This window comes from Panthera tigris, chromosome F3, assembly GCF_018350195.1.
Source record: "Panthera tigris isolate Pti1 chromosome F3, P.tigris_Pti1_mat1.1, whole genome shotgun sequence".
NCBI lineage: Eukaryota > Metazoa > Chordata > Mammalia > Carnivora > Felidae > Panthera > Panthera tigris.
In genome coordinates, this window is record NC_056678.1 from 68144372 (window position 1) to 68171138 (window position 26767).

A 26767-nucleotide genomic window follows, 5' to 3' on the forward strand; every position below is an offset into this window, starting at 1 on the left:
CCAACAGGGAAATAGTGGCCATGCCTAAAATTGGGAACAAAATCAGACTCGGCCAGGATCTAGGAAAACGAGTTCTCACATGATTGTCATGTTCATAACGGTGCCCCAGATCCTAGGTGTCCACGTCACAGAATCAAGGATGGGATTTTTCTTGTTAGAAAAACGGTCCCTAGTTGAAGTGGGGGTGCATTCAAGGGGGCATGTGTGTCGTTTGGCCTACTGAGGACCGGAAGCTGGACTGTTCTGAGGTTTCGTGTGCTCGCTCTCCTCGGGTGCCCAGCAGTTTCTTCCCCGCCCACCGACTGCCACCTGCCTGCTGACCCTCGGGGAAGCAGGGTGGTGGTCTGGCTTCCATTCGTATTGTGATTAGGTGGGGTCTTGACTGCTCTCTCTTTCGTTTGCGTGCGTAAACCTTGAATCGAATAAAGCATAGATGAGGTTTTCTCTCACACACGGTACCTGGTTCTGGACACGGGTCTTTTCTCATCCTGTTGGACTTTGGTGCACGGTGGAGACATCCGGTCTTTAGTTGTAATAAAAAATTCATATCTCTGTTCACAGTTACTATTTTGGGTAAGGTTTTGAAATGAAAAAAGTGGTTTTTAGATCTAAGCAGAACAACCTCGATTCATGCCTTTTCTTCCTTGAAGCTGTTTCCCAGACCCCTCACCACTGCTTTAAACACATGGCACGGCCTCGTGCCGTTTCTGGCCTCACCTGGGCCCTTAGCCTCCTCTTGTTTGCTCTCGTTCTCCCATCTCGTTCCAGCTTTGACCTTCTGCTGGCTATTTCCTCTGCCTCCCAGATCCGCTCGTGGCCGAGACCTAATGAGAGTCACGTCTGAACTTAATGTCACTTCTCGGTTGCTCCCCGTTCTTCATATTTTAATTATTGGCCTAGCATTCATTATTTTCTGAGTTTTTCCTGTTTTCTTAGTTTTTCTTACTTCCTATTGTCTGTCTACCTGAGAACAGTGTAAACCGTCCTATTCACCAGCGTCTTTTAGCACTTAGAGCAGGACTTGGACTTAATGAGTGCTCAGTCGTTGTTGAACAAATAAATGAATGATCCAGCTGAAAGAACCAGTGTTCAGATTCTACAAGTAACTTGCCTTTGGGGGCCTCAATTTTCCCATCTGCAGAATGTGTGTTAGTGTACCTATTTGTTACACAGTATAGACTTGTTTTTTAAAAAGCAGTATAATTCATAGAGAAAAGAAATACATCAGCCTTGCCTTATTTGCTGGAACTTGAAGGCAAAATAAAATCAGAGTAGACCATATGAGGTTCTCCTGAAACTTTTTTTTCTCTCTTTTTCTTCATTTCTTTTTTTCTTTCTTTTTTTTCCCCCCTTCCTTTTATGTATTTGGGAAATCTCTTAAGACTGATTTCATACCAAACATCAGAAAGAAACGTAGACCAGTAAGATGAGTGGAAGAGGTAAGTCTATGGAGACATTGCAGAATAAAATAAAAAGAATAGTCACTCAGTAGGAGTCGGACAAGAAACTGAGGTTTTTATCGGAAGTCTCCCTAGCAGCTACCAAAATTAAGGCAAGTCACTTGACCTCATAGAGCATCTGTTTTCGAATCTGTAAACTAGAACTAACATTTCTTCTTACCTGATTCATGGGATTGACATAAATGACAACACATGAAAGTTACTTTTTAAACTGTAAATCATGAGGGGCGCCTGGCAGCTCAGTTGGGGGAGCATGCAACTCTTGATCTCGGGGTTATGAGTTCAAGCCCCCCGTTGAACATAGAGCTTACTTAAAAAAATAAAAATAATAATGCATGTATACCTACATGCATATGATAAATCACTGACTACATATAAGGTAATTATTATGATCGGGTCTAAAATGTAGGTTCTTTCTGCAAAACTGCTGGAAAATGCTAACATAGCTGTTTTTTTATGTATAATTCCTAAAAGACAATTCCAAACATGTAGATACTTTTTTTTCCCTTTATGTTTATTTTTGAGAGCTAGAGAGAGCACGAGCAGGGGGAGAGGCAGAGAAAGAGGGAGAGGGAGGATCCAAAGCAGGCTCTGAGCTGTCAGCACAGAGCCCGATGCAGGGCTCAAACACCTGAACCGTGGGATCATGATGAGCCAAAGTCAGAAGCTCAACCAACTGAGCCACCCGGGCGCCCCAAAAGCATAGATTCTAAAAGTACATGAAAGCACTTGGTGTCCCTCCCCCCAAAAATATGCCTTTGAAATTTAAGCCACTGTTAAAGCAAATACTCTTGATAGAGTGATTTGTTTTCTGTGTTTGACCACAGGAGATTTCGTTGCCTCTGATTATTTTTTGTTCTTTTCTAATCACAGCCCAAAGAGCCGGCTGATCCAATTAAAGAAGGAGAAGCTGGAATACAGCCCTGGAGAGCACGAGTACGGGTTATTCCCAGCCCCCATTCATGTCGGTGAGTACGCGGTGTGCACGACACATGGCCGGAAACAAAGGAGAGGGTGTTTCTTGAGTTTGGATGAGATGTTGGTGTTACTGTCATTTCTGCGTCTTCCATGAAGTCGAGCTCTTTCTTTACCATTTAGTTTATACTCAGTCTGAAGGATTCTGCAAATTCCTTGCTGTCTAGGAGTCAAAATGACCTAAATATTTCTCACTCAGGTTTCAGTAACAAAAAAACACTATGTCCGTAGCTTTGGATTCCCTGAGCGTGTCACCTAGGAAAAATCAGCTATTCATCACTTCACTGTCACGTGTTTTCCGTGTTCAGAAAGACATGATTTATGGTATGTAGTCACCAAAAGGAAGAGAGCCCACTATTTTTCCTGATCATTTATCTGCTTGAAAATTGGGCAAGATTTATCTTTCCATTCCTTTTGGGGGCAGGGGGCAATGTCAAGGTTTTGTTCAGCATTGGGGCAAGCATGCCTGCTAGGCTCCTACTGTTGAGCAGCATTTACCTAGCTGTCCTCCTGGATCCCTCCCATTCTGTCTGTGCCGCATCCCGTCCGTCCCCCCACGTCCCGTGACCGCCGCCCTTGCAGTACCCCGCACCACCCCCAGGCGTGTCCCGCGCCGGTCTCAGGCTCGTGCTCGTGCGGCAGCCGCCTGACACGTGTGTCTGTTTCCATTCATGTTCCCTCCAGTTCACTGTCTGCATAGTAAAGAAAGACAAGATTTTATAACTGTTAAGGATGACCTGGTCCCTGACTACCCGCCCAGTCTCTGCCTCTCCCTTCCGTCCCTTCCCCGCTGTCTTCTCTCAGCTCCTGGAACAGAGCATCATTTTCTTCTTGTTCCCGCTGCCCAAACAGCTCTTCCCTGGACTCTTCCTGTGGCTGGTTTCTTCGCGTCCCTTGAGGATGAGCCTAATGTCAAAGTCTGCCTAAATGTCATTTTCTTTAGAATTGTTTTCTTGATTGTCCCACCAAAAACGGTCCCTCTCTTTATCTTGTATCACAACATTTCTTTCTGTAACCCATGATTACCCTAGTTGTTTACTCATTTGTTATGTCTCCCTCATTAGGTTATAAGCTCCAGGTACAGGATCATTTGTCTCTCTTCTTCTCCTTTGATTTCCTAGTGCCTAGTACATAACAGAAGTTCAGCAAATACTTGTACAAATGAAAGAAAAGGAGGAGAAATGAGGACAACTTTTTTTTTTTAATTTTATTTTTTATTTTTTAAAATTTACATCCAAATTAGTTAGCATATAGTGCAACAGTGATTTCAGGAGTAGATTCCTTAGTGCCCCTTCCCCATCTAGCCCATCCCCCCTCCCACCACCCCTCCCATAACCCTCAGTTTGTTCTCCATATTTATGAGTCTCTTCTGTTTTGTCCCCCTCCCTGTTTTTATATTATTTTTGTTTCCCTTCCCTTATGTTATTCTGTTTTGCCTCTTAAAGTCCTCATATGAGTGAAGTCCTATGATTTTTGTCTTTCTCTGACTAATTTCACTTAGCATAATACCCTCCAGTTCCATCCACGTAGTTGCAAATGGCAAGATTTCATTCTTTTTGATTGCCGAGTGATACTCCGTTGAATATACGTACCACATCTCCTTTATCCATTCATCCATCGAGGGACATTTGGGCCCTTTCCATCCTTTGGCTGTTGCCGACAGTGCTGCTGTAAACGTGGGGGTGCACGTGTCCCTTCGAAACAGCCCACCCGTATCCCGTGGAGAAACGCCTGGCAGTGCAATTGCTGGGTCGTGGGGTAGTTCTAGTTTTAGTTTTTTGAGGAACCTCCATGCTGTTTTCCAGAGTGGCTGCACCAGCTTGCATTCCCAAGGACAACTTCTTGAATGTAGGTGACAGGAGCAGTTTACTCACGTAGTGCGTGTTGGCCCTGTGTGTTACAGCCTTCTCTTTCAACTGAGACTCTTGCTCCTCATGACTGTGGGGCTCTTCTCTGTGCTGTGATGACCGAATCCCCTGTTTCTCCTCCAAGAGCTCAGCACTAGCAGTGTATTTAAAGCAGCAAGCATAGATAAATTGTGCAATGAAGATTAGTGTGCTTTAATTATTCTGTGCTGGGTGGCTGGAGAATGGTTTAACTGCAACATAAAGTTCCAAGGTTTAATTCCGTTACCTTAATGAAGGTAAGAAGTTCCACATTCTCTGGGATTCATGCCGAAGTCCTTCTGAAAGAGCATTTTGTTTTCACTACTTCCGGCATCGCAGTGGAAACAGATTCTCAGCAGATTTAGCTGTTTCCTAGAATCTGGTAATGATCAATAGGCTTAGAAAGGAAGAAGTAATTTAAAAGTCCCATTAAAGGAAAACATGACTCTGGGCACCTGGGTGGCTCAGACCATTGAGCATCTGACCCTTTGGCTCGGGTCATGATCCCAGGGTCGTGGGATCGAGACCAGCATCGAGCTCTGCACGGAGTGTGGAACCTGCTTGGAATTCTCTCTGTCCCCCAACTCCCCTAAAAAAAATAAATAAAGGAAAACATGACCATTTCAGTCTTACTGGTTTTGTCCTGGCTGGGATCTAGCTTAAATCTTAGAATGAAGCTCTAATGATTCAAGGGGATGAAGGTATGTTGGTCCACTCCAAGGAAAATGGGAAGAATAATAGGCCAGTATTTCTCTCACATTTCTGGCACATAGCGTGGTTAAGAGGTCCAGAATGGAAGTCCTTTTCTTGAAATAAAGTTTTGTCTCCGCGTCCCTACTTCAGTGTCTGAGACTAATCTGTACCCAGTGGTCTGCAAAGTGAGTAAATAATGGAGGAACCTTCCCAAGTGGAGTAGGTCTTTTTTCCTGTGAAACAGAGTTTGAAATCAGGCTGTCGGATGACAGATTTTTTTTCCCCGACACTGCCATTTTGTCGTTCATATAGTATTTGTATGGTTAGGATAGGGTGGTGGGTCAGTCACTTGTTCTGAACGGGTCATTTCCAGTGTCATGTAAACAAAGAGCAGGACTTGAGTTCGCCACACCTGGGTTCATCTCTGCCTTTGCTGTATTATGTGAATAAAGTAGTTATATAATAAAATAATAGTGCATCTTACCACTGATAGAGTCAGAAGGAATAAATGGAAAATAACGTTCATTTTCAAATGTTTAAGGATGGGGTGCCTGGGTGGCTCAGTGGAGTAAGCATCTGACTGTGGCTCAGGTCATGATCTCACGGTTTGTGGGTTCGAGCCCTGCGTTGAGCTCTGTGCTGACAGCTCGGAGCCTGGAGCTTGCTTCGGATTCTGTGTCGCCCTCTGTATCTGTCCCTCCCCTGCTCACACTCTCTGTCTCAAAAATAAATAAACATTAAAATAAATAAATACATTTTTTAAATGTTTAAGGAAATCAGGATTGTTTATCTCATTACAGAAGTACATTTCAAATAAAATTTTACTTTTCACGATAAATATTTACCAAAATGTATATTATACCCTTAAATTTATATTCAGTTGGGTTTTTTTTGTATTTTTTTTTTAACATTTATTTATTTTTGAGAAAGAGACAGAGCACAAGTGGCGGAGGGGCAGAGAGAGAGGGAGACCCAGAATCCAAAGCAGGCTCCAGGCTCTGAGCTGTCAGCACAGAGCTCAGCAAGGGGCTCGAACTCACGAACCTTGAGATCATGACCTGAGCTGAAGTCAGACGCTTAACCAACTGACCACCCAGGCGCCCCTGTAGTTGATTGATTTCTTGCAAGAATGCCATGACAGTTCAATGGGGAAAGCACGATCTTTCTTTTCTTTCTTTCTTTCTTTCTTTCTTTCTTTCTTTCTTTCTTTCTCTCTCTCTCTCTCTCTCTCTCTCTCTTTCCTTCCTTCTTTCTCTTTTCCCCTTTTTACTTCCTTCCTTCCTTTGATAAAGAGCACATGCACACAAGCCGAGGAGGGACAGAGGGAGAAAGAGAATCCCAAGCAGGCTCCATGCCCAGCACAGAGCATACAGGCCTCAATCTCACGACCTTGACATCTGGACCTGAGCTGAAGTCAAGAGTTAGACACTTAACTAAGACACCCGGGCGCCCCAGGCATGATGTTTTCAATAGATGGTTCTATGGTAACTGGATAGTTGGATTCTCGCCTCATACCATTTAAAAAGTTAATCCAAAATGGATCATCAACTACAATATAACTGCTAAAACCATAAAACTCTTGAAGAAAACATAGGGCTTAAATCTTCATGACCTTGGATTAGGCAATAATTTCTTAGCTATAACACCAAAATCCTGGGCGATGACAACAAACAGACAAAGTGAACTTAGTCAATATTTAAAACTTTGAAAACCACGATCAAGAAACTGAAAAAACAATGCACAGGACGGAAGAAATCTTTGGAAATCTTATCAATTAAGAGACTTGTATCCAAAAACCTATACGTGCAGGGAACTGTTGCGACTCAATACTAAAGAAACAAACAACACAGCTTTTTAAATGCGTAAATTATTTGAGTAGATACTTCTCCAGAAGGGATGTGCTCATGGCCAATAAGCACATGAAAAGATGCTCCCAATATCATTAGTCATTAGGGAAACGGAAGTGAAAACCGTAAGAAGAAAGCACCTCTCACCAGTAGGAGGGCTTTAATTAAAGGATCGATGTGTTTGCAAAGAAACTGGAACCCTCACGCAGTGTTGCTCGCAACTGTTGGTACCGCCCTCTTGGGAAGACATTTTGGCAGCTCCTCAAAAAGTTAACCGTGGAGTTACCACGTGACCAGCAATTCTGCGGCTACCTGTAGACGCAAGAGAAAGGGAAGAAACGTCCACACAAGACGCAGACACAGGTGTTCCCGGCGGCAGTATTCCTGACAGCCGCAAGGCAGCCGCAACCCACGTTTCCCGTCAGTGGGTAAGTGGGTTCACAAGACGTGGCCCGCCCATCCCGCGGGGGGTTACTCGGCGGTGACCAGACCGGGGAGCCGCGCGAACGCCGTGCTGTAGGAAAGAAGGCAGTCGCGAGGGTCATGTGCTTTATGACCGTTTATAGGAAATGCCCGGAATAGGCAGATACCTAGAAACACGGGGTAGATGACTGTTCCGTAGGGTCCGGGGTGGAGGCGTGGGGAGGGACTGCTAATGGGTACAGAGTATCGTTTTGAGATGACTGAAGGGTTCTGAAATGGTGTTGGTTGCATCAGTCAGAGTTCTCCAAGGAAACGACCAATAAGACGGTTTTTTATTTTTATTTTTTTAATTGATCTCCACATCCCAACGTGGGGCTCACACTCACAGCCCCCGAGATCAGGAGTTGCATGCTCCACTGACCCAGCCTGGTGTCCCAAAATCTTGATTTTTTAAATTCAGTCCCCATCATTCTCATTTTAATAGGGTTTTTCTTAATCTTATCATATATATATAATTTTTTTTTGAGGGGGGGGGTTGGACAGAGCACAAGCAGAGAAGGGGCAGAGAGAGAGAGAGGGAGCTGTCAGCGCAGAGCCTGACTCGGGACTCTAACCCACAGACCATGAGATCATGACCTGAGCCGAAGTCGGATGCTTAATCGACTGAGCCACCCAGGCGCCCCATTGTTTATAATTTTTTAAGTAAGCTCTGTGTGCAACGTGGAGCTTGAACTTAACACCCTGAGATCAAGAGTTACATGCTATAGGGGCACCTGGGTGGTTCAGTTGGTTAAGCGTCTGACTCTTGATTTCGGCTCAGGTTGTGATCTCATGGTTCATGAGTTCGAGCCCCACATGGGGCTCCGTGCTGACAGTTTGGAGCCTGCTTGGGATTCTCTCTCTTTCTCTTCCCTCTGCCCCTCCCCCGCTTGTGTGTGCATGCGCGCGCGCGCGCTCTCTCTCTCTCTCTCTCTCTCTCTTTAAATAAATAAATAAAAACTAAAAGAAACTTTTTTTTAACGTGTTAGGGGAGGGGTGCCAGCTGGCTCAGGCGGTGGAGCTGTGACTCTTGATCTCAGGGGGTCATGAGTTCAAGCCCCATATCAAGGGCTCGATTACTTAAAAATGAAATCTGAAAAAAAAATCTGGGATTCATAGTTTTTCAAAATTCTTCTGGGGCATGTGGGAGCAAAAAATGTGAAGACATGTGGTGTTTCACATTTGGCTTCTGGAATCAGGCCACAATTCAGAGTCTGCCTCCACCAATTACTGTCTGTCTGACCTTGGGCAAGCTGACACATCCCAAGGCTTCAGATTCTGTATTGTAAAATAGAAGTTAATATGAATATTAAATAAAATAATGTATGTAAAATACTAAGGAGAGTACCTAACACATAGTAATCACTTAATAAGAGATAATTTCTGAATTGACATTGTTTTTTACAATAAAATACTCTCGATAAGAATCTGCTACTTACTACACAGCTATTACCTCTGGGTCCTTGTTCAGTATATTACCACACTTTTTCTTGCTGAGCTCAGAAAACACTTCAGAATTCCTCCTGGCGCTCCTGTTGGTTGTCACTGCCAGCCGTTCAGACTTCTGCCAGATCTCGGGATCTGGAGAGAATATAGGCCTTCTGTACAAAATGGACTTAAATAGCAGACCTTGGGGGCACCCAGGTGGCTCAGTCGGTTAGACGTCCGACTCTTCGTTTTGGCTCCGGTCGTGATCTCACAGTTCATGGGTTCAAGCCCCACGTTGGGCTCTGCGCTGACAGTGCAGAGCCTGCTTCGGATTCTGTGTCCCCCTCTGTCTCTGCCTCTCCTCTCCCTCCCACGCTCTTCCCCTCTCTCTTTTCCCCCCTCTCTTTTCCCCCTCTCTCTGCCCCTCCGCTGCTTATGCACACAAGCTCTCTCTCAAAATGTATAAACTTTAAAAAAAAGGGGGGGGGGGACACCGGGGTGGCTCAGTCAGTTAAGCGTCCGACTTCAGCTCAGGTCACAATCTCACACTCCATGAGTTCGAGCCCCGCATCGGGCTCTGTGCTGACAGCTCAGAGCTGGAGCCTGCTTCGGATTCTGTGTGTCCCTCTCACTGACCCTCCCCCACACTTGCTCGTTCTCTCTCTCTCTCTCTCAAAAATACATAAACATTTTTTTTTAATTAAAAAAAATAAAATAGCAGACCTGAGACTTGTATTCTGAGAAAGGCCTGCTTGCAAGGTTGGGCATTGGCTGGCATCTGGGAACTTGAATATCTAACGTTTTCCTGTCAATACAAAACTTTCCTGCACGCGAATGTCTTCGTGTGCCCGCTGTGTATTCACTGTATGGTTTCTGCTGAACACCTGCTTTCATTTGAAGAGTCTAGAATCTGGTACATTCTAGACAGAGAGTAGCTGTATGATCAGCCACCAATCAAAACCTTGAGCACTGAGTTTGTAATGAGCATCCTTGATAAACATTTCACACGTTGTGTTCTTCCCATATATTGGCAAAGATTGTGTCCTGTGTGACCCCACTGGGGGGAGAACTTGGGTAAACTTGGGCCTTGTTTCTCCCCCCGTTTTGCCGGTGCATTTTCTCCCTTTACTGATTTTGCTTTGTATCCTTTGCTGTAATGAAGTACAGCAGGAACGTGACCACGCGCTGGTCCTGTGAGTCAGCAGACCCGAAGGTGGTCTCGGACGCCTGGACAACCCGCGCAGGCCAGCCCTCTCGTGGCCAGATGGTCTTGAACAAGTCACATACTCTTCATTTTACCGTCTTCACGTATGTAGCGACTACCTTCAACCTGACCTGTGAGGACAGAGTGATGCTTACTTTGTATTTAGCACAGGGAATATAAATTTAAGGGTATAATCCACGTTTTGACAAATAAGTATTTGTCATGAAAAGTAAAATTTTATTTGAAATGTACTTCTGTAATGAAACAATCCTGATTTCCTTAAACATTTAAAAAAACTGATTTGTTTATTTTAATGTTTGTTTATTTTTGACACATCAAGCATGGGGGGGGGAGGGACAGACAGAGAGGGTGACACAGAATCCGAAGCAAGCTCCAGGCTCTGAGCTGTCAGCGCAGAGCTCAACGTGGGGCTCAAACCATGAACCATGAGATGATGACCTGAGCCAAAGTCAGATGCTTAACTGACTGAGCCACCCCATCGCTTAATGGTGAAATATTCAGTGTTTCCTCCTAAAACTGGAAAGAAGGTAAAAATGTCCACCCTCACTACACTATTGCACATTCTTCTGGATGTTCTAGCCCGTGCAGTAAGGCGGGAAGATGACAGAAGTCATGAAGACCAGGAAGGGAGAAGTAAAACTATTCCTGCTTACAGACCACATAATCGTAAAGTCCAAAGAGCTGCACAAGAAAGCTACTGCAACTGTTGAGCAAGGTTACTGAAAACAAAGTCGTTATATAAAAATCAGTTGTATTCCTATAAAACTAAACAGGCTCTCACCATACCATCCGACATTTCCACTTTGTTATATTTACCCAGAGGAATTGAACATTAATGTCTACACGGTAACCTGCACACAGATATTTTATAACCGTCTTGTTCATAACTGCCCAACCTTGGAAGCAACTGAGATGTCCTTCAGCAGGCGAATGGATAAACTGGTCCAGCCAGACAGTAAAATGTTATCAGCACTGAAAGGAAATGAGCTATCAAGCCTTGAAAAGACCTTGAGGAACCTTAGAATCATTATGACAAGTGAAACAAGCCAATCTGAAAAGGCTAACATTCTGTAGGATTCCAAGTATATGACACTGTGGAAAAGGCAACACTGTGGAGGCATTAGTGGTATCGGGTCGGGCAGGAGGGATGAATCAGCAGAGCACAGAGATTTTTGGGTCAGTGGAGCCATTCTGCATGATTCAGTAATGGTGGATAGCTGTCATTACACAGTTTTCCAAAGCCATGGAAGGTACAGTGATGATGATGTGTCCGTACCGGCCCATCAGCTGTTAAGCAGTGCACGGTTCTAGTGAAGAGTGTTGGTGACACTTAGGGCCGGTGTGTGCATTGGACATCTCTGTGCCTTCTGCTCAGTACTGCTTTGAACCTAAAACTACTCTAAAAAACAAAGTATTTTTTTTAAAAAGCATGTGTAGGGGCGCCTGGGTGGGCCGGTCGGCCAAGAGTCCGACTTCAGCGCCGGTCATGATCTCACGGTTCGTGAGTTCGAGCCCCATGTCGGGCTCTGTGCCGACAGCTCGGAGCCTGGAGCCCGCTTCGGATTCTGTGTCTCCCTCTCTCTCTGCCCCTCCCCCACTCATGCTCTGTCTGTCTGTCTCTCTCTCAAAAATGAATAAACATTTTAAAAAAATGGTTTTTAAACCATGTGTAGTAGTGTAATGAATCCACAGTAATCAGAGGGGCGCCCAGCTGGCTCAGTTGCAACTCTTGACCTCTGGGTCACGAGTTCAAGCCCCATGTTGGGTGCACGAATTGCTAAAAAAAAAATTAAATAAAAATTTAACACAATAATTAGAAATAAATTTATCTAGTAGGCAAGAACTGTATACTGAAAATTAAACATTTATTGGAGAAATTAAAGAAGACCTAAGTAAATGGAGAAAATGCCACAGTTAGAGATGGGGAGCCTCCGTTGTTATTACTTCAGTGCAATGTAGATTATACTATCAGTAGGCTTTTCTGTAAAAATTGATAAGCCGACTTTCTTCAGTGTTTATTTAGAGAGAGTGTGCAAGCAGGGCAGGGGCAGAGAGAGACAGAATCCCACGCAGTGTGCTCACTGTCAGCACAGAGCCCGGTGTGAGGCCCGAACTCACAAACCATGAGATCTGAAATCAAGAGTCAACATGCTTAACCAACTGAACCACCCAGGCACCCACCCCACCCCCACCCCCCCCCCCCCCCCCCGTAAGCTGATTGTCTAAACATTATGTGGAGATACAAAGAACATGCAAAGTGATCTTTTTGTTGTTGTTTATGTTTGTGGGGGGGGGGGGGGGTTACAGAAGATCCGAAGCAGGCTCTGCACTGAATGCAGCAAGTCTGATGCAGGGCTCAAACTCATCAACTGCGAGATCATGACCTGAGCCGAAGTCAGACGCTCAACCGACGAAGCCACCCAGGCACCCCTGTTAAGTGTCAACTCTTGATTTCACCTCCAGTAAACAATCTCATGGTTTGTGAGATTGAGCCCCAAGTGGGGCTCCCTTTTGCAACACAGAACCTGCTTGAAATTCTCTCTCCCTCTTTGTCTCTGCCCCTCCCCTGGTTGCAAGCGTACATGACCGACCTCTCTCTCTCTCTCTCTCTTTCTCGTTCTCTCTTGCTCTCAAAATAAATAAAGTTTTAAAAAGCATGAGTTGCCATAAAACAGTTTAGACTTAAAACTGGCATTAGAGGTGCACCTGCCTGGCTCAGTTGGTGAGCATGCGACTCTTGATCTTGAGGTGGTGAGTTCGAGCCCTGTGTTGGGGGTAGAGCCGACTCAAAAGTGTTAGTAAACTTTTTAAAAAATAAATAAAATATAAAATAAACTGACGTCAAAATCGATCTCCGGAACAGAGTAGATAGCCCAGAAATAGACCCACACCTTTGTGGTCATTTAATTTGGACACAGGCATCAAAGCAATCCAGTGGGAAACAATGCCCTGCAACGAATGGTGCCGGAACAGGGAAATGTTCACGTGAAGAAAATTAAACTTTGACATCAACCTCACAGCTCCTACAGACTGGATTCGGCACACATCACAGACTTCAACATAAAAGCTTAAACGTAACAGGAGGTGTAAAACTTCTAGAAGAAAGTGTAGGAACATACCTTCATGACCTGCAGGTGACCAAACGTTTCTTGGACGGAGCCCAGTCAGCAGTGACCGCCAAGCCAAGCGCCGGTGGTTGATACGCTGACAAGATGGGAGCATGTCCGTCACAAGACACCATCTCAAAAAGAAACAGACGCAGCACAAGCTGGGAGAACATATTCGCAAACTGTATGTGTCCTGAATACGTAACTCCTACAAATGTATTTATTTAAAAAAAAAAAAAAGACAACCCAACTTTAAAGTGAGGATTTCAACACTTTTACCAGAGGAAACGTACACAGGCCAATAAACAGGTGAAAAATACTCAGCACCATAACTCATCAAAGAAATGCAAATTAAAACCACAATGTGTTGGCACAACCAGATTGTTTATAAACAACTGTGGCAGAGTAAAATGGTACAACTTATTTTTAAAATATGGCAGCTTTTGTAAAAGTAGACTTAAACATACATACACAATACATATGTGTGTAAGAGTGTGCATAGTAGCTTCATCCATGATGCCGTGAGCTGGAGACAGCCCAGGACCCCAGCAATAGGGCGGATTAACAAACTGTGTGTTCATATGGTGGACTATTGGCCAGCAACTAAAACGGGGAGAAAGTCCACTGCCAGGGTGCTGCCTCCCTGGGCCTCAGCTGTGCCCCGTGCCCCACGCTGGGCTCCATAGTTGCCAGGCTCTGCGCCCGCCCTGCCACTCCTGCACCCGGGCCCTTGGCGCTGGTCTGAGCGCACATGGACCTCCTGCTCCCCCGAGGGCCTTCCCGCTGTGGCACCACTGAACACCCACGGACGCAAAGCTTGCTTGAGTTCCTGAATGATGTGAATAAGGAGGAAAAGAAGATCTAGAAGCATAGGTCCCTCCCCAAGATGTCTGGGGCCTGGGAGCTGGAAGTGGATGGGATAGAAACCAAATTAGTGTGGAAAGTTTCCGGAGGAAAGATGACTGTGACTTTCAACATGAACAACAGCATCCCAGCAACGTTTGATGGGGGAAGAACCCTCCCAAGGGCAGAAGGTGGAAGAACAGGAGCCTGAACTGACGTCCATTCCCAGTTTTGTGGTGGAAGGTAAGAATGGTGGCAAGAAGGGCCTGGTACTGGACTGTCCCTACCCAGAAGATGAGGTGGGCAAGAAGAGGAGGACGGCAGTGACATTTGGCCATCAGAGAGGTGAGCGGACAACATCAGTCCGTTGTCGAGTCTGAGTGAAAGGGCACAGCTTACAAGCTCACCACCGACTCCCTGGCCTAGACCGTTATGACACCAGCTGGATCTTCTGGCCAACCAGGGTTTGGGGGGAGGGCAGTTGGACAACGCTTTTGCAGGTGAGCACAGCCCTCGAGCACCAGGAATACGTTACTTTCCTCAAAGATCTGAAAGGTTTTGTCAAGAGCCAGTAGAGCAAACAGGACAAGATGTTGAACATCTCAAGTTTATGGCAGACTCTGGCCAGGGAACAAGCCTACTCTTAAACCAGACACACACACACTTTGAGATGGTTTTCATCTGAGCACCGTGGAAAATAAAGCAGATACAAAGTAGTTGCATTGCCCTCTTTTTTACTGTTAATCTCTTTCTTTCTGTAAACTCTGTTGCTCCTCGATTTTTGTATAATGTAATGACGAACAGTACAACTGGCTTATGTCCTCCAGAAAGAGGTGGAGAGAAGAAGGCGGACCAACTAGGGACCTTAGGACTGAGGAAGTTCATGGTGATGAGTTCCCTGAGTCTTCTTTCTACCTCCTGTATCCCAAACTTGAAGCTGAGAAAGCTAGCGACCTGGAAACGCCATTGGGCAGAAACAAAGCAAGCAAAAAGACGCCTGCTTTGCGTAGCCAAAAGAAAGGGAAAGGGGCAACCTAGCAAGACAGAAAACTTTTAGGCAGTATCCTCCAGACCCTAGTCAAATGGCACAGAACAAAAAACCGTTCCGCTGCCCACACTCTCACCAGCAGGTGCCAAGTGGGGAGCCTCAACTTCCATGCCCGCCTGGGAGTACGAAGGCATCCCTCCCTGGCCCGTGACCTGTGCGATGTCAGAGGAAGGCTAATACGAGTCAGGACTTTTACCATCGCTAGTAGTGACATGGCCACTCCCACCATGGTGTTGGGGGATGCTGTGTGGGAAGCTAGAACTCCCACCATCCCCTAGCAGTGACCAGGAGCAACACTCAGGTTCCAGGAGCAGGTGTGGAAAAACCCACCCAAAATAGAAGGTTTTTGTAAAATCCAGAACCTGGTAACTTAATACAGAAAATATCTAGGTTTAAACTGAAATTCCTATGTCAGGGACCCCTGGGTGGCTCATTCGGTTAAGTGTCCAACTCTTGATTTAGGCTCAGGGTGTGATCTCGTGGTTGTGGGATCAAGCCCCACATCAGGGCTCTGCACAGTACCTGCTTGGAATTCTCTCTATCTGAGGTTTAATAAATAAGCTTTAAAAAGAAAAAAATTAAAAAAATAAGCCAAGAGGAAAAAAATCATATGTCATACTGAGAACCAGGGAGATGTTAAACTGAAAAATTTTTTTAACTTTTTAGAATGTTTATGTATTTATTTTGAGAGAGAACAAGCGGGGGTGGGGGGGGTGGGGGGAGAATCCCAAGCAGGCTCCACGCTGCCAGTACAGAGCCCAACACAGGGCTCAGTCTCACAAACCATGAGATCATTACTTGAGCCGATATCAAGAGCTAGACTCTTAACTGACTGAGCCACCCACTTTGACTGAATTTTAAAAAACGGTCAAGGGGCAGCTGGGTTGCTGAGTCAGCTAAGCATCTGACTTCGGCTCAGGTCATGATATCACAGCTCATGGGTTCAAGCCCACCTTGAGCTCTGTGCTGACAGCTCAGAGCCTGGAGCCTGCTTTGGATTCTGTGTCTCCCTCTCTGTGTCCCTCCCCCACTCGCACACACTCTCCCTCTCTCTCTTTCTTCCTCCCTCACTCTCTCTGTCTCGAAAATAAACATCAAAAGTTTTTTCAAGGCGGTCAATGTATGCCAACACCAATATGTTAGAATTACCTGACAAAAATTTTAAAGCAGTTAGATTGAAAAAAAAAAAAAAAAAGGCACTTCAACAAGCAATTATGAATATGCTTGAAACATGAAAAGAAGTTGAAGCCTCAGCAACGAAATCGAAGGCCTAAAGAAAAACCAAATAGGAATTTTAGAATTGAAAGACGCAGTAACTGAAACAAAAGCTTAGGGGTGTGCTCGGCAGCAAGGTGAGGAAGACCGAAGAATCGTGGGCCAGGTGATGGAAGATGTCTGACCTGAACAAAGGAGGAAGTAGACACTAAAAAAAAAAAAAAAAAAAAAAAAAAAAAAAAAAAACCACAGAGGCTACGGGATCATGACAAAAGCGAAATTGGTATTCTCGGTGTGCTGGATGGAGAGAAGACGGGCGGACAAGAAAAAACACTTGCATGAACGGTGGCTAAAGGTTTCCCAGATTTGGCGGGAGACACAAAACTACTGGTTGAGGAAGAGGGTCACACCCAACAGGACCCCATTCAGGAGATCCCTGCTGAGACAGGGTCGTCCCATTTCAGCCCACTCACTGAACACAGAGCAGCTTTACATCCGCGCGAGAGAAATGGGTCCCCACCGACCTACGGAGGTGAGACAGCTCGGACGGCAGTGGTTGCTCGTGCGAATCCGTGCAGGTGACACTACAGTGCAAGCGCTGAAAGAGAGACCGTCTACCCAGATGCCACACCCAGCAAAAGTAGCCCTGCGGGGATTGAGTGGGAGTCAGAGCACTCCCAGACTAAAAGAGTGTGTTGCCAATCGACTCACCCTGTGTGTAAAGAAAGGAAGTCCTCTAAACAGAAAAGAAACAGGGGCACCTGGAGGGGCTCAGTTGGTTAGGCATCCGGCTCTTGATTTCGGCTCGGGTCATGATGTCACGGTTCATGGGTTCGAGCCCTGCGTCGGGCTCCGCGCTGATGGTCAGAGCCTACTTGGGATTCTCTCTCTCCCTTTCTCTCTGCCCCTCACCTGCTTGTGCTCTCCCTCTCTCAAAGTAAATAAACATGTTTTTAAAAAAAGAAAAGAAATAAAGAAGGGACCTCGGAACCTCAGGAGGGCAGAAAGAACAGTAAGTAAACTTACGGGCTTTCCTTCTCCTTTGAGTCTTCTGTGTAACTTTTTAATAACAAATGAGGCAAAAAAATTGACACTGCTGTATTTTTAACAACTTGTTGAGGCATAATTCATACATCCTCCAATTCACCCATTTAAAGCATACAGTGGTTTTTGATACATTATCTTTCTTGTAGTAAATTACACGTAACTTAGGATTTGCATTTTGCATTTCCACTTTTCATTGTAAGGTTCGGTGACGTAAAGTACATTCATACTGCCGCGCAGCCATCACCCCAACGCTCTCCAGAACTTTTTCGTCATCCCAAATGGAAACTCTGTGCCAATTAAATAATCATTGCCCGTTCCCTCGGCTCCTGGCAACCACCGCGGTTCTTCTCACTGCTATGAATTTGACTGTTTTAGGATCCTCGTACGGTGGGGCCTTCCAGCGTTTGTCCTTTTGTGCCTACCATAGTTCACGTAGCGTGACGGCCGCAAGGTTCTTCTGTGTTCTGGCGTGTAGGAGACTTTCCTTCCTTTTTAAGGCTGAATAACACTCCTCTGTGTGGGTGCACACACTCCATGCCCTGTTTACGCATTCATCCGCCGACGGACATCTCTGTTGTTTCCACCTTTTTGCAGTTGTGAATAATGCTGCTGTGAACATTGGTTTACAATTCTCTGTTGAGGACCCTGCTTTCAATTCTTTTGTATATATGCCCAGAAGTGGACTTGCTGGATCCTTTGGTAAGTCTATATTTAATGTCTTGGGAACCGCCGCACTATTTTCCACAGTGGCTGCACCATTTTTATATCCCCACCAGCAATTCTTGAGAGTTCAGTTTCCCCACATCCTCAATAACACTTGTCATTTTCTGTTATTTTTCATAATAACCATCCTAATGAGTGTGAAGTGGTAATCTCATATGGTTTTGATCTGCATTTCCCCTCTAGTGATGTTGAGCGTCTCTTCATGTCCGTTTTGGCCATTTGTATGTCTTCTTTAGTGAAATGTGTATTCAAGTCCTTGTCCACTTTTGAGTTGAGTCATTTGTTCCTTGTTTTTGAGCTTTAGGAGTTCTGTATATATCTGGATATGAATTATCAGATACATGATAAATAGAATATCTTTATGACATGGACACAGAAGACCACAAAATGTATAAACACCACTGGAAAAGATCGATAAACTTAATTACATTAACAACCATATACAAGAGAACAGCTCTAGTAATCAGGGTTGAATATGATTGTTTATGATAACTATGTTAAAATTACAGACTTTTTTTTTTTTTTTTTAATTAGATCAGGGGAAAGGGGCAGAGAGAGAGAAAGAGAGAGAGAAAATCCTGAGCGCAGCACGGAGCCCAACACAGGGCTCGATCCCATGACCCTGGGATCATGGCCTGAGCTGAAATCAAGAGTCGGACACTCAACCGACTGAGCCACCCAGCACCCCAGAATTACAGAGTTTTTTAAGTAAGGGTTAGAATGAGGCAAACGGACACCTGGCCGACTCAGTTGGTGAAGCACGCAACTCTTGATCTCAGGGTTGTGAGTTCGAGCCTCACGTTGGGTGTAGAGATTACTTAAATAGAAATAGAAAGAATGAGGCAAATGGCTTAGTTTGGTGGAAAGGATTCAATTTTAGGTGGGAGAAATGATACATGAGAATGTGAAAGCAAGAGGAAGCTGGTTGTGTTTAAGAAATTGTGCTGGTACAGCCATTATGGAAAACAGTATGGAGGATCCTTGAAAAACTAAAAATAGAACAATGAAATGATCCAGCAATTCCGTTTATGGATATATATCCAAAGGAAGTGAAAACACTAACTCAAAAAAATATCTGCTGTGCCCTCCCCGCCATGTTCATAGCAGCATTATCTGCAATAGCCAAGACATGGAAACAACCTAAGAGTCTGAGGGATGAGTGGATAAAGAAGAGGAAGCATATACATACAATAGAATATTACTCAGCTATGTTAAAAATAAAAGGAAAGAGAACAAAAGGAAGGAAGGAAGGAAAGAAAAGAGAAAAAGAAAATCCTGCCATTTGTGACAACACGGATGGACCCTGAGGGTATTATGCGAAATGAAATAAGTCAGACAGAGAAAGACAAATACGGCGTAACCTCGCCTGTACCTGCACTCTTTGGGATCTACGAAACCAAAACAAACTCCTAGAAAAGGAGATCAGAGGCACCTGGCTGGCTCAGTCAGGGGAGCAAGCAACTCTTGATCTCTGGCTTGTAGATTCAAGCCCCACGTTGGGTCTAGAGATTACTTAAAAATAAAGAATAATAACAACGCAAAATCTGTTCAAGAAAAAAAGAAAGTGGATCAGATTTGTGGTTACCAGAAGCAAAGGGAGGTGGGGAGGGTATTAGGAGAAAGGTGGTCAAAAGGCGTAAACTCCAGTTACAAGACAAGTAAGTATCGAGGATCTACTGTACAGACTGATGACTGTGGTTAACACTACTGTTTGCTGGATCGGAAGACTTAAGAGAGTAAATCCTAAGAGTTGTCCTCACAAGGAAAAAAAAAAAATTGTTGTCTTTTTCTGCTTCCTCTTTATCGTATCTATAAGAAATGCCTCGTGGACACTAAACTTCTAATGGTCATCACTTCGCAGTATATGAAAGCGAGTCCACTGTGCTGTACATCTTTAACACGTACAGTGATGCCTGTCAATTTTATCTCAGTAAAACCAGGGGAAATTAATTAGAATGCCAGGCAGGAAGAAAGAAAGAAGAAACTGCTTAGGAAGAGTAGAATTCAAGAAGCAGTGGGGATGATGGGGATTAAGGGAGCACTTGTGATGAGCACCGGGTTATTAAGATGAAAACTTACTAAAAAAAACCATACACACTGTGGGGACGGGTGGTGCCGCCTGACAGCTGGTGCAGTCCCTCGGTGTTTGTTCCTCAGAAGACACCTCTGCGTCCGTCCGTTCCAAAAAATACTTGTTCAGCGCTGCCTGTCGTTTGATCAGGCAGTTTCCTACCTGCTTGGGATACACCCGTAAGCAACACAGGTGAAGATCCTTGCCTCTGGGGCTGGCAGTTTTCCACTGGGGGGGATCACACTATCCCTATGTTTCTGGGTCTCACTTCTTTTTCGTCAGGCTGACAAAACGAAAAACTTGAATTCTAGTGTTTTCTTTCGTGAAATTTAAACAGTTTCCTGTAAATATCTTTGATCCTTATTTATAATCTCCTAAATGGCCCACACCCCACTGATAATACTATGCCTTTCAGTGACCCACTACAGCAGAAGGCGCATGCGAGTGGGGAGGGCAGAGAGAGAGAGAAAATCCCAAGCGGGCTCCACACTCAGCACAGAGCTCCACGTGGGGCTCGATGCCACGACCCCAGCATCGTGACCTGAACTGAAATCAAGAGTCAGACACTCAACCGACTGAGCCACCCAGGCGCCCCTGCTACAGTTTTCTTGGGAGAGAATACCAGAGCCATTTACACAGGATAACAGAGGAAATGAATAATTCTTATCTGTTTGTAAAGTGATGTTAGAATTCCGTACTCAGGTTATATATAAGCAAACAGCTTTATCTCAGGCCCGCCGTTTTATTTAAAAAATGCCAAGTTTTCGTCATAGTTTAAGATCTCTTCTTGAAAAGGAAGTTCTCTTTCTCCTGTCTGTTGAGTAGCCCCCTCTCCTTTGAGCTCCTCGCCTGCCGGCTGCCTCATTAACAACTAGGCTTTGCAGTGATGTTCTCAGTCCTCCATTCCTCTTCGTGTTAGGATTGATGTTATGAAAGGAAATCATCGTGACTTCCCCCGTTAGATTTCAAGGTCAGCACAGACTTTAGAGCTTTTGTAACAAGTCTCCTCTTTAAAATGACTTTATTGCACAAATTCCGTTTTCTTTCAAAGAGAAAAGGATCTCTTTGCTCCTTCCCTAGCGAGCAGTGGCAGTACTTAAGATCTCAAGGCTTTAGCACACAATAAGAAAAATCCACAAAAGATGTGATTTCATCTAATTTTCACATGGCTATAAAGTGATTTTTCCCCCAGTTTTAAAATGCGGGTTAGCTACAGAATCACTGTTGTAAATGAGATTTTCCTGATTAGCTTCCGCTGAGGTATCATCTCTAGCAGAATTTGGTTAAGGAAACCGTTCAGGTAGGTCTCACTTCTTAGAAGTGAATCACCCGGCGGTGGTTTCAGAGATGTTGGAGGACAGAAGAGTGTGCCATCATTTCTTCCTCCGGCTCTCAGGGTGGGGACTGAGGGGAGGGACACAGATCGGGCCAGGAAAGGCACCGGGATTCATCCGAACGAACTGAGAGGTCACTGGCCTCGTCCCACAACACATCCCAGCCAGCAAGTGGACAGTTGCTCCCAGGAGCTGCACAGAAAGGCAGAAGGGGGGAGGGGTAAGGAAAAGGGCAGCTCACCCCATGTTCCTCAGGGGGATCTGGAAAATGGTCTGTGTAGCAGATTTTGTCACTGGTGCTGACCCGTTAAGACTGTATTTCTGGAGAAGATGTAAACAGCTGTTAGGTTAGAGAGCAAGCCCTGGTGTGGTGACTTGGCTTAACCCAAGTGACTCCATTTGGGACCTGTCGTGTCTCTCTCTCTCTCTCTCTCTCTCTCTCTCTCTCTTTAATGTTTTTTATTTATTTTTGAGAGCATGTGAAGGGGGCGGGGAGGGGGGGTTGGGAGCACAGAGACTGAGATAGAGGATCCAAAGCAGGCCTTGCACTGACAGCACAAAGCCCAACACAGGGCTCGAACCCACGAACCAAGAGATTGTGACCTGAGCCGAAGTCGGACGCTCAACCGAGCCACCCAGGCACCCCTCTTTTTTAATACATCTATGGAAATTCATTGCGAGCAAAAGTCAAGATGTTGGACTGTGGGAAAATTATGTCTTTGAGGTTGGATGAAGTGGATGTGGAGGATATGGATGCTTTCTTAGCGAAAAAGTATTCTTTTAAAAAATGCATAACTTACTGGATTCTCCTTCACTCTTGGACACACCCTTCAGAAAACATACCAGATACTGCTGGCAAAGAAAGGAGTTAATCCTTCACATTAAGGGGTTTGTACTATTTCTGGGGACCGATTTTGACTTTTTAAAAATTATATTTGTATTGTTATTAAGAAACGGTACAGGGGCGCCTGGGTGGCTCAGTCAGTTAAGCATCCAGCTTCAGCTCAGGTCATGATCTCACAGTTTGTGGGTTCGAGCCCCGCGTCGGGCTCTGTGCTGACAGCTTGGAACCTGGAGCCTGCTTCGGATTCTGTGTCTGTCTGTCTCTCTCTCTCTCTGTCTCTCTGCCCCTCCCACGCTCATGCTCTGTCTCTGTCTCTCTCAAAAATAAATGAACATTAAAAATTTTTTTTCTTAAATAAAAGAAAAAGAAAAAATCTGGTACGTAGCTAAAATCTGGGTTAGTTGTGTGACCTTGGAAAAGTGACTTCGTCTCTCTGATTCTCAGGTTTTTTTGTTCGTTTTTGTTTTTTTAATCAGTAAATGGAGACATTGTGGAGTTGTCTATAGGGTGAAGATGTGAGGTAGTTTGTGTAGAATCCTGGTCTGGGACCTGGTACACAGTCGATACTCAATAAATGTTAGGCAAAAGTAAAAGTTCTGTTGTTAAGTAATTTCAAGAAGCAATTATTAAGCACCTGTTGTGGTCACACAGCCCCGCGTCCAGCTCTGTGCTGACAGCTCCGAGCCTGGAGCCTGCTTCGGATTCTGTATGTGTGTGTCTCCCTCTCTCTCTGCCCTCCCCTGCTCACACTCTGTGTCTCTCTGTCTCTCAATAATAAATAAATGTTTAAAAAAATATATTTTTTTAACGTACCAAAGTTTCCCCTCTTGATAAACCTTTAAGTTGTTTCCACTTTTCACTGCAGACTTTGTAGTTAGGTATTCAGCTTCACTTCCCCATCAGCAAGTGGACTCCAGCTGTAACCCCAAAATTATTGTTACGTTAACTCCACACATCTGATCTCCCAGGATACGCCTGTGATCCGTGCTGCTGTATCCTCAGATCTGTCCGATAAACTCATTGCACATTACATGTTGACGTAAATAACATTTTTATGAGAAATAACTTTCCCAAAGAAAAATTTAATGAGAAAAGTGACTTATTTCACATTTTTGCAAATCTCTTTGATGTCTGATTTAATGTAAGACATGTGGATTTTCTAATCTTTTTTGCATTCAATCTATTAGGATGTTACTGTGGTTCAAATACATGAAGAAATCTGTTCTCATGCAGATAAGAATATTTTAATAATTTCAGATAATTCTTCTTTGACACTGTAGCAAAAATATAAACGTAATTGTTCCTTAAAGGTGAATTATAATGTGGAGTATGAATACTGATGAACTTCTTGTATTCTGGTACATTAAAGTGATTGCTCTCTCTTGGTATTTAAATGCATTTTTTACCTGGGTGGCTCAGTCGGTTAAGCGTCCGACTCTTGGTTTCTGGTTTCGGCTCAGGTCACCATCTTGCAGTTTCGTGAGTTGGAGCCCCACGTCGGGCCCTGTGCTGGCTGCGCAGAGCCTGCTTGGGATTCTCCGCTTCCCTCTCTCTCTCTGCCCCTCCCCCACTTGTGCTGCCTCTGCCGTTCTCAGGATAAAGAAGTAAACTTGAAAAAAAAATTTTTTTTTTTTCATAAAAATAAATGGGTTTGTTACCCGTGTGTGACTTTATTGCTTCACGCATTGGCCAGTAAGACAGTTCTGATTCACTGAATTGTATTGTTCTTCCATTCCCTGTGTGTATCCAAAACCATTCGCATTTGTTAATCTTGCCACTTACTTCACGAGGAGAATTTTGTTGCAGTTCTAAAGACTCGCATGATAGTCGCCACGAGTTTTCCAAAACACCAATGTCCACGCTCAAATTTTATCGCTGAAAACAGACCCTTTCAGCTGTTTCTGAAGTAACCGGCTCACTTCGCTCATTTTCAGTTCCCGAGTCCGAACAGCCACAGCTTGTCAGTCATCTGTCCAAGGACAGGTGGTGCCGCGCGGAAGAGGCTAGCCCCGCTCGCCATTGTGTCTGCGCAAGTGTGTTTCCTGGACACAGCCGTCGAGGATGCGCACTTCTGTCGTGCCGTGCGGGACATTACCATTTCTGACTTGCGGGTCAACATTCCGCAGAATTTTCGTGACTTCATCGAAAGCGCTCACGATGTTTAATGTTTTTATGCTGCCGGCCTGGCTCATTTCCAGTCGTCTCGTTCTCCTAGTCCAGTTCTGTGCCACTTGCCTGAATTCCTGCTAAGATGCCAGCACTTGTACCCACCATCACTTCCCCCGTTAGCACGAATGGCCGCATGGCGAGCCGGCACGTGCCTCCGTAGGACTGGGAGGGCAGTAGACTCGCAGTACTTCGTGGCGTGAAGGCAGTCTTTCCCCCTCGAGTCCCTCGGCATCAGCAGAGTGTCCGCGAACTGCTGGTCCGGAGACAGTGATGGGACGAGCACCCAGGTGACGGAGAAGTGCTTGTAGTTCCTGCGCAGACGAGTCACCTCAAGGACAGAAAAGTCAGAGAGCAAGGAAATAGAAGCGGCCTCTTTAAAGCAGAAAGGGGGCTTTTGACTTTTAATAGAAGGACTGTTCTGATAGAGAGCGGAAAAAATGTTAACAGATCATAAATTGGAATGTAGATACTCTTGAGTTATTTAAATTCAGGGACTCCTAGTTTAGAAAATTCTTACACTTCCCATTTTTACAGACCATCTTAGGTTATTTATAATAATGGAGAACAGACGCCAGATGCTCTAGGAAATAATTTTAATAAACGAACAGTTCTCAGTTTTCGGTTTGCTTCATAACGACCTGTGTCTTTTTTGGTATGTTGTTTCATATAGGCTACTATTAAAATTGATCTTCAGCAGATACCGCATGAAGCATGCTGGAAAAGTGTAGCTAAAATTCAAAATCTGTGATGGAAAAATCTATAAAATTAGAAATTAAATCTTTGTTTTCCTAGTCCGTGTGTATTAGACCTTGTGGCTGTTTGACCCTTTGTATGAACAGATACCGAAATTGATAGTATTTTTTTGTTTCAGGAAAGTATCTAAGGCAAAAGAGAATTGACTTCCAGCTTCCCTATGACATCCTTTGGCAGTGGAAACATAATCAGGTACAGGAGCCTATCTTACAGGTTTTGTTCTGGGGAGGGGGGCCTGCAAGTCTCTGTCTCTGCCTCCTTGTTACGCTCTCATCTTAGGACGTATGGAGAAGTGTCCCCGTGAAGGTTACGGACTAAGGAAAATGAATTTGCATCCATATTTAATGTGACCTATTTGCCTGTATTCCTACTTCAGAATAGCAGTGAGTTCCTGCTTCCCTGGGCAACCTTCTGCATTATTCTGGACTCTTATTCTGGTAGCAGAGATGGTTCTGTAAGAATCCTGTTTGATGCAGGTCCCGGGAGAATTTAGATGTACTGCCAGCGGCACTAAGAAATCTCAGGCTTTATTTTTGTTGGCTCCTTCCCATCAGTTTGGAATTTATTTTTCACATACAAAAGAGGTCTTCTACCAAAGGAAACAAGGGAAACGTTTTAACACTCGTGTACTTTTAACAGATCTTTAAATGGGGAACTAAAAGTGGGAAGGTGCTTTCTTTTCTCTCCTTTGCCCTAACTGGAAACTTTCCCCAGTAATGTTTGTGGTGAGCTGGAGCCCCCGGCCCCATGTTGAAAGCAGCAGTGGAAAAGAGTCATGCAAATGTGATGAATAGACTCCTGAGCTTTGCCCAGATTCCACCAAAGTTTAATTTTGGAAAGCCAGAAGCAATGGACCTTCTCTACATTCTCTTCTCTGGTGACCTCTCTTCAGTCTGGGAGGATCGATACGTTAGACATTTGTGTCAGAGTTCATAACCATGAAGGAGACAATGCTCTGACTATCCCCACTGAAAAGTGATGGTGGGGCTTCTCTTACAGGTTAACACGCCCTCTCTTAGGGCATCTGGGGGGCTCAGTCGGTTAAGCGGCCGCCTCTTGGTTTCCGCTCAGGTCCAGATCTCATGGCTTGTGGGATGGAGCCCCGCGTCGGGCTCTGCGTTGACAGTGCGGAGCCCGCTTGGGGTCTTCTCCTCTCTCTCTCTCTCTCCCCTCCCTGCCTTGTGCTTGCTGATGCACTCTGTGTCTCTCTCTCTCTCTCGAAATAAATACGTAAACTTTTTTCAAGTTTATTTTCTTAATTGCAGTATGAAAGCTTTATTTCCTGCCTTCCCTCTCCCCTTTATTCACTAAATTAATTGCCTTAATTAAAATGTGAAATGTGTTTTTCTGGAATACCCACCCTGAAAAGGTCAGGGTGCTCATCTTTTTAATTCCATATATTCCCCCAGACCATCTCCACAAGCTCTGTGCAACTTTTCCTTTCTTTTCATAAAGGCAAATCAAGCCTTAAGCAATTTTTGTTTAAGTCTAAAACATGCTAAAGAAGCTTATAATTGAAAACGCATTTTCATTAAAGTGTTTACCGTTTCTTCTGTTGTTGAATCTCTTTCTCTCTCAGCTCACCCTCCTCTAGTCTAGTAAGTCACTTTTTATTTCAGGGTAAAAAGTGATCACGC

At 44.7% G+C, this 26767-nt stretch overlaps 1 protein-coding gene and 1 pseudogene across 6 annotated transcripts in view; both read left to right on the forward strand.

Moving 5' to 3' along the window:
* ASH1L (ASH1 like histone lysine methyltransferase) overlaps positions 1 to 26767 on the forward strand; it is a 189063-nt gene that overhangs the window by 126071 nt on the left and 36225 nt on the right. For 5 of the 6 annotated variants that reach the window (XR_006213804.1, XM_042975694.1, XM_042975693.1 and 2 more), the window contains exons 7-8: positions 2334 to 2428; positions 25249 to 25322. Coding sequence is in view for 5 of the 6 variants with exons in the window: in XM_042975694.1 (XP_042831628.1) it covers positions 2334 to 2428; positions 25249 to 25322 (169 nt within the window). In the remaining variant the exon portion in view is untranslated. Of the gene's footprint in view, positions 1 to 2333; positions 2429 to 17830; positions 17936 to 25248; positions 25323 to 26767 lie in introns of all 6 variants that reach the window. The other variant, XM_042975697.1, reaches the window with a different exon arrangement.
* LOC107180181 lies at positions 12591 to 15449 on the forward strand (annotated as a pseudogene).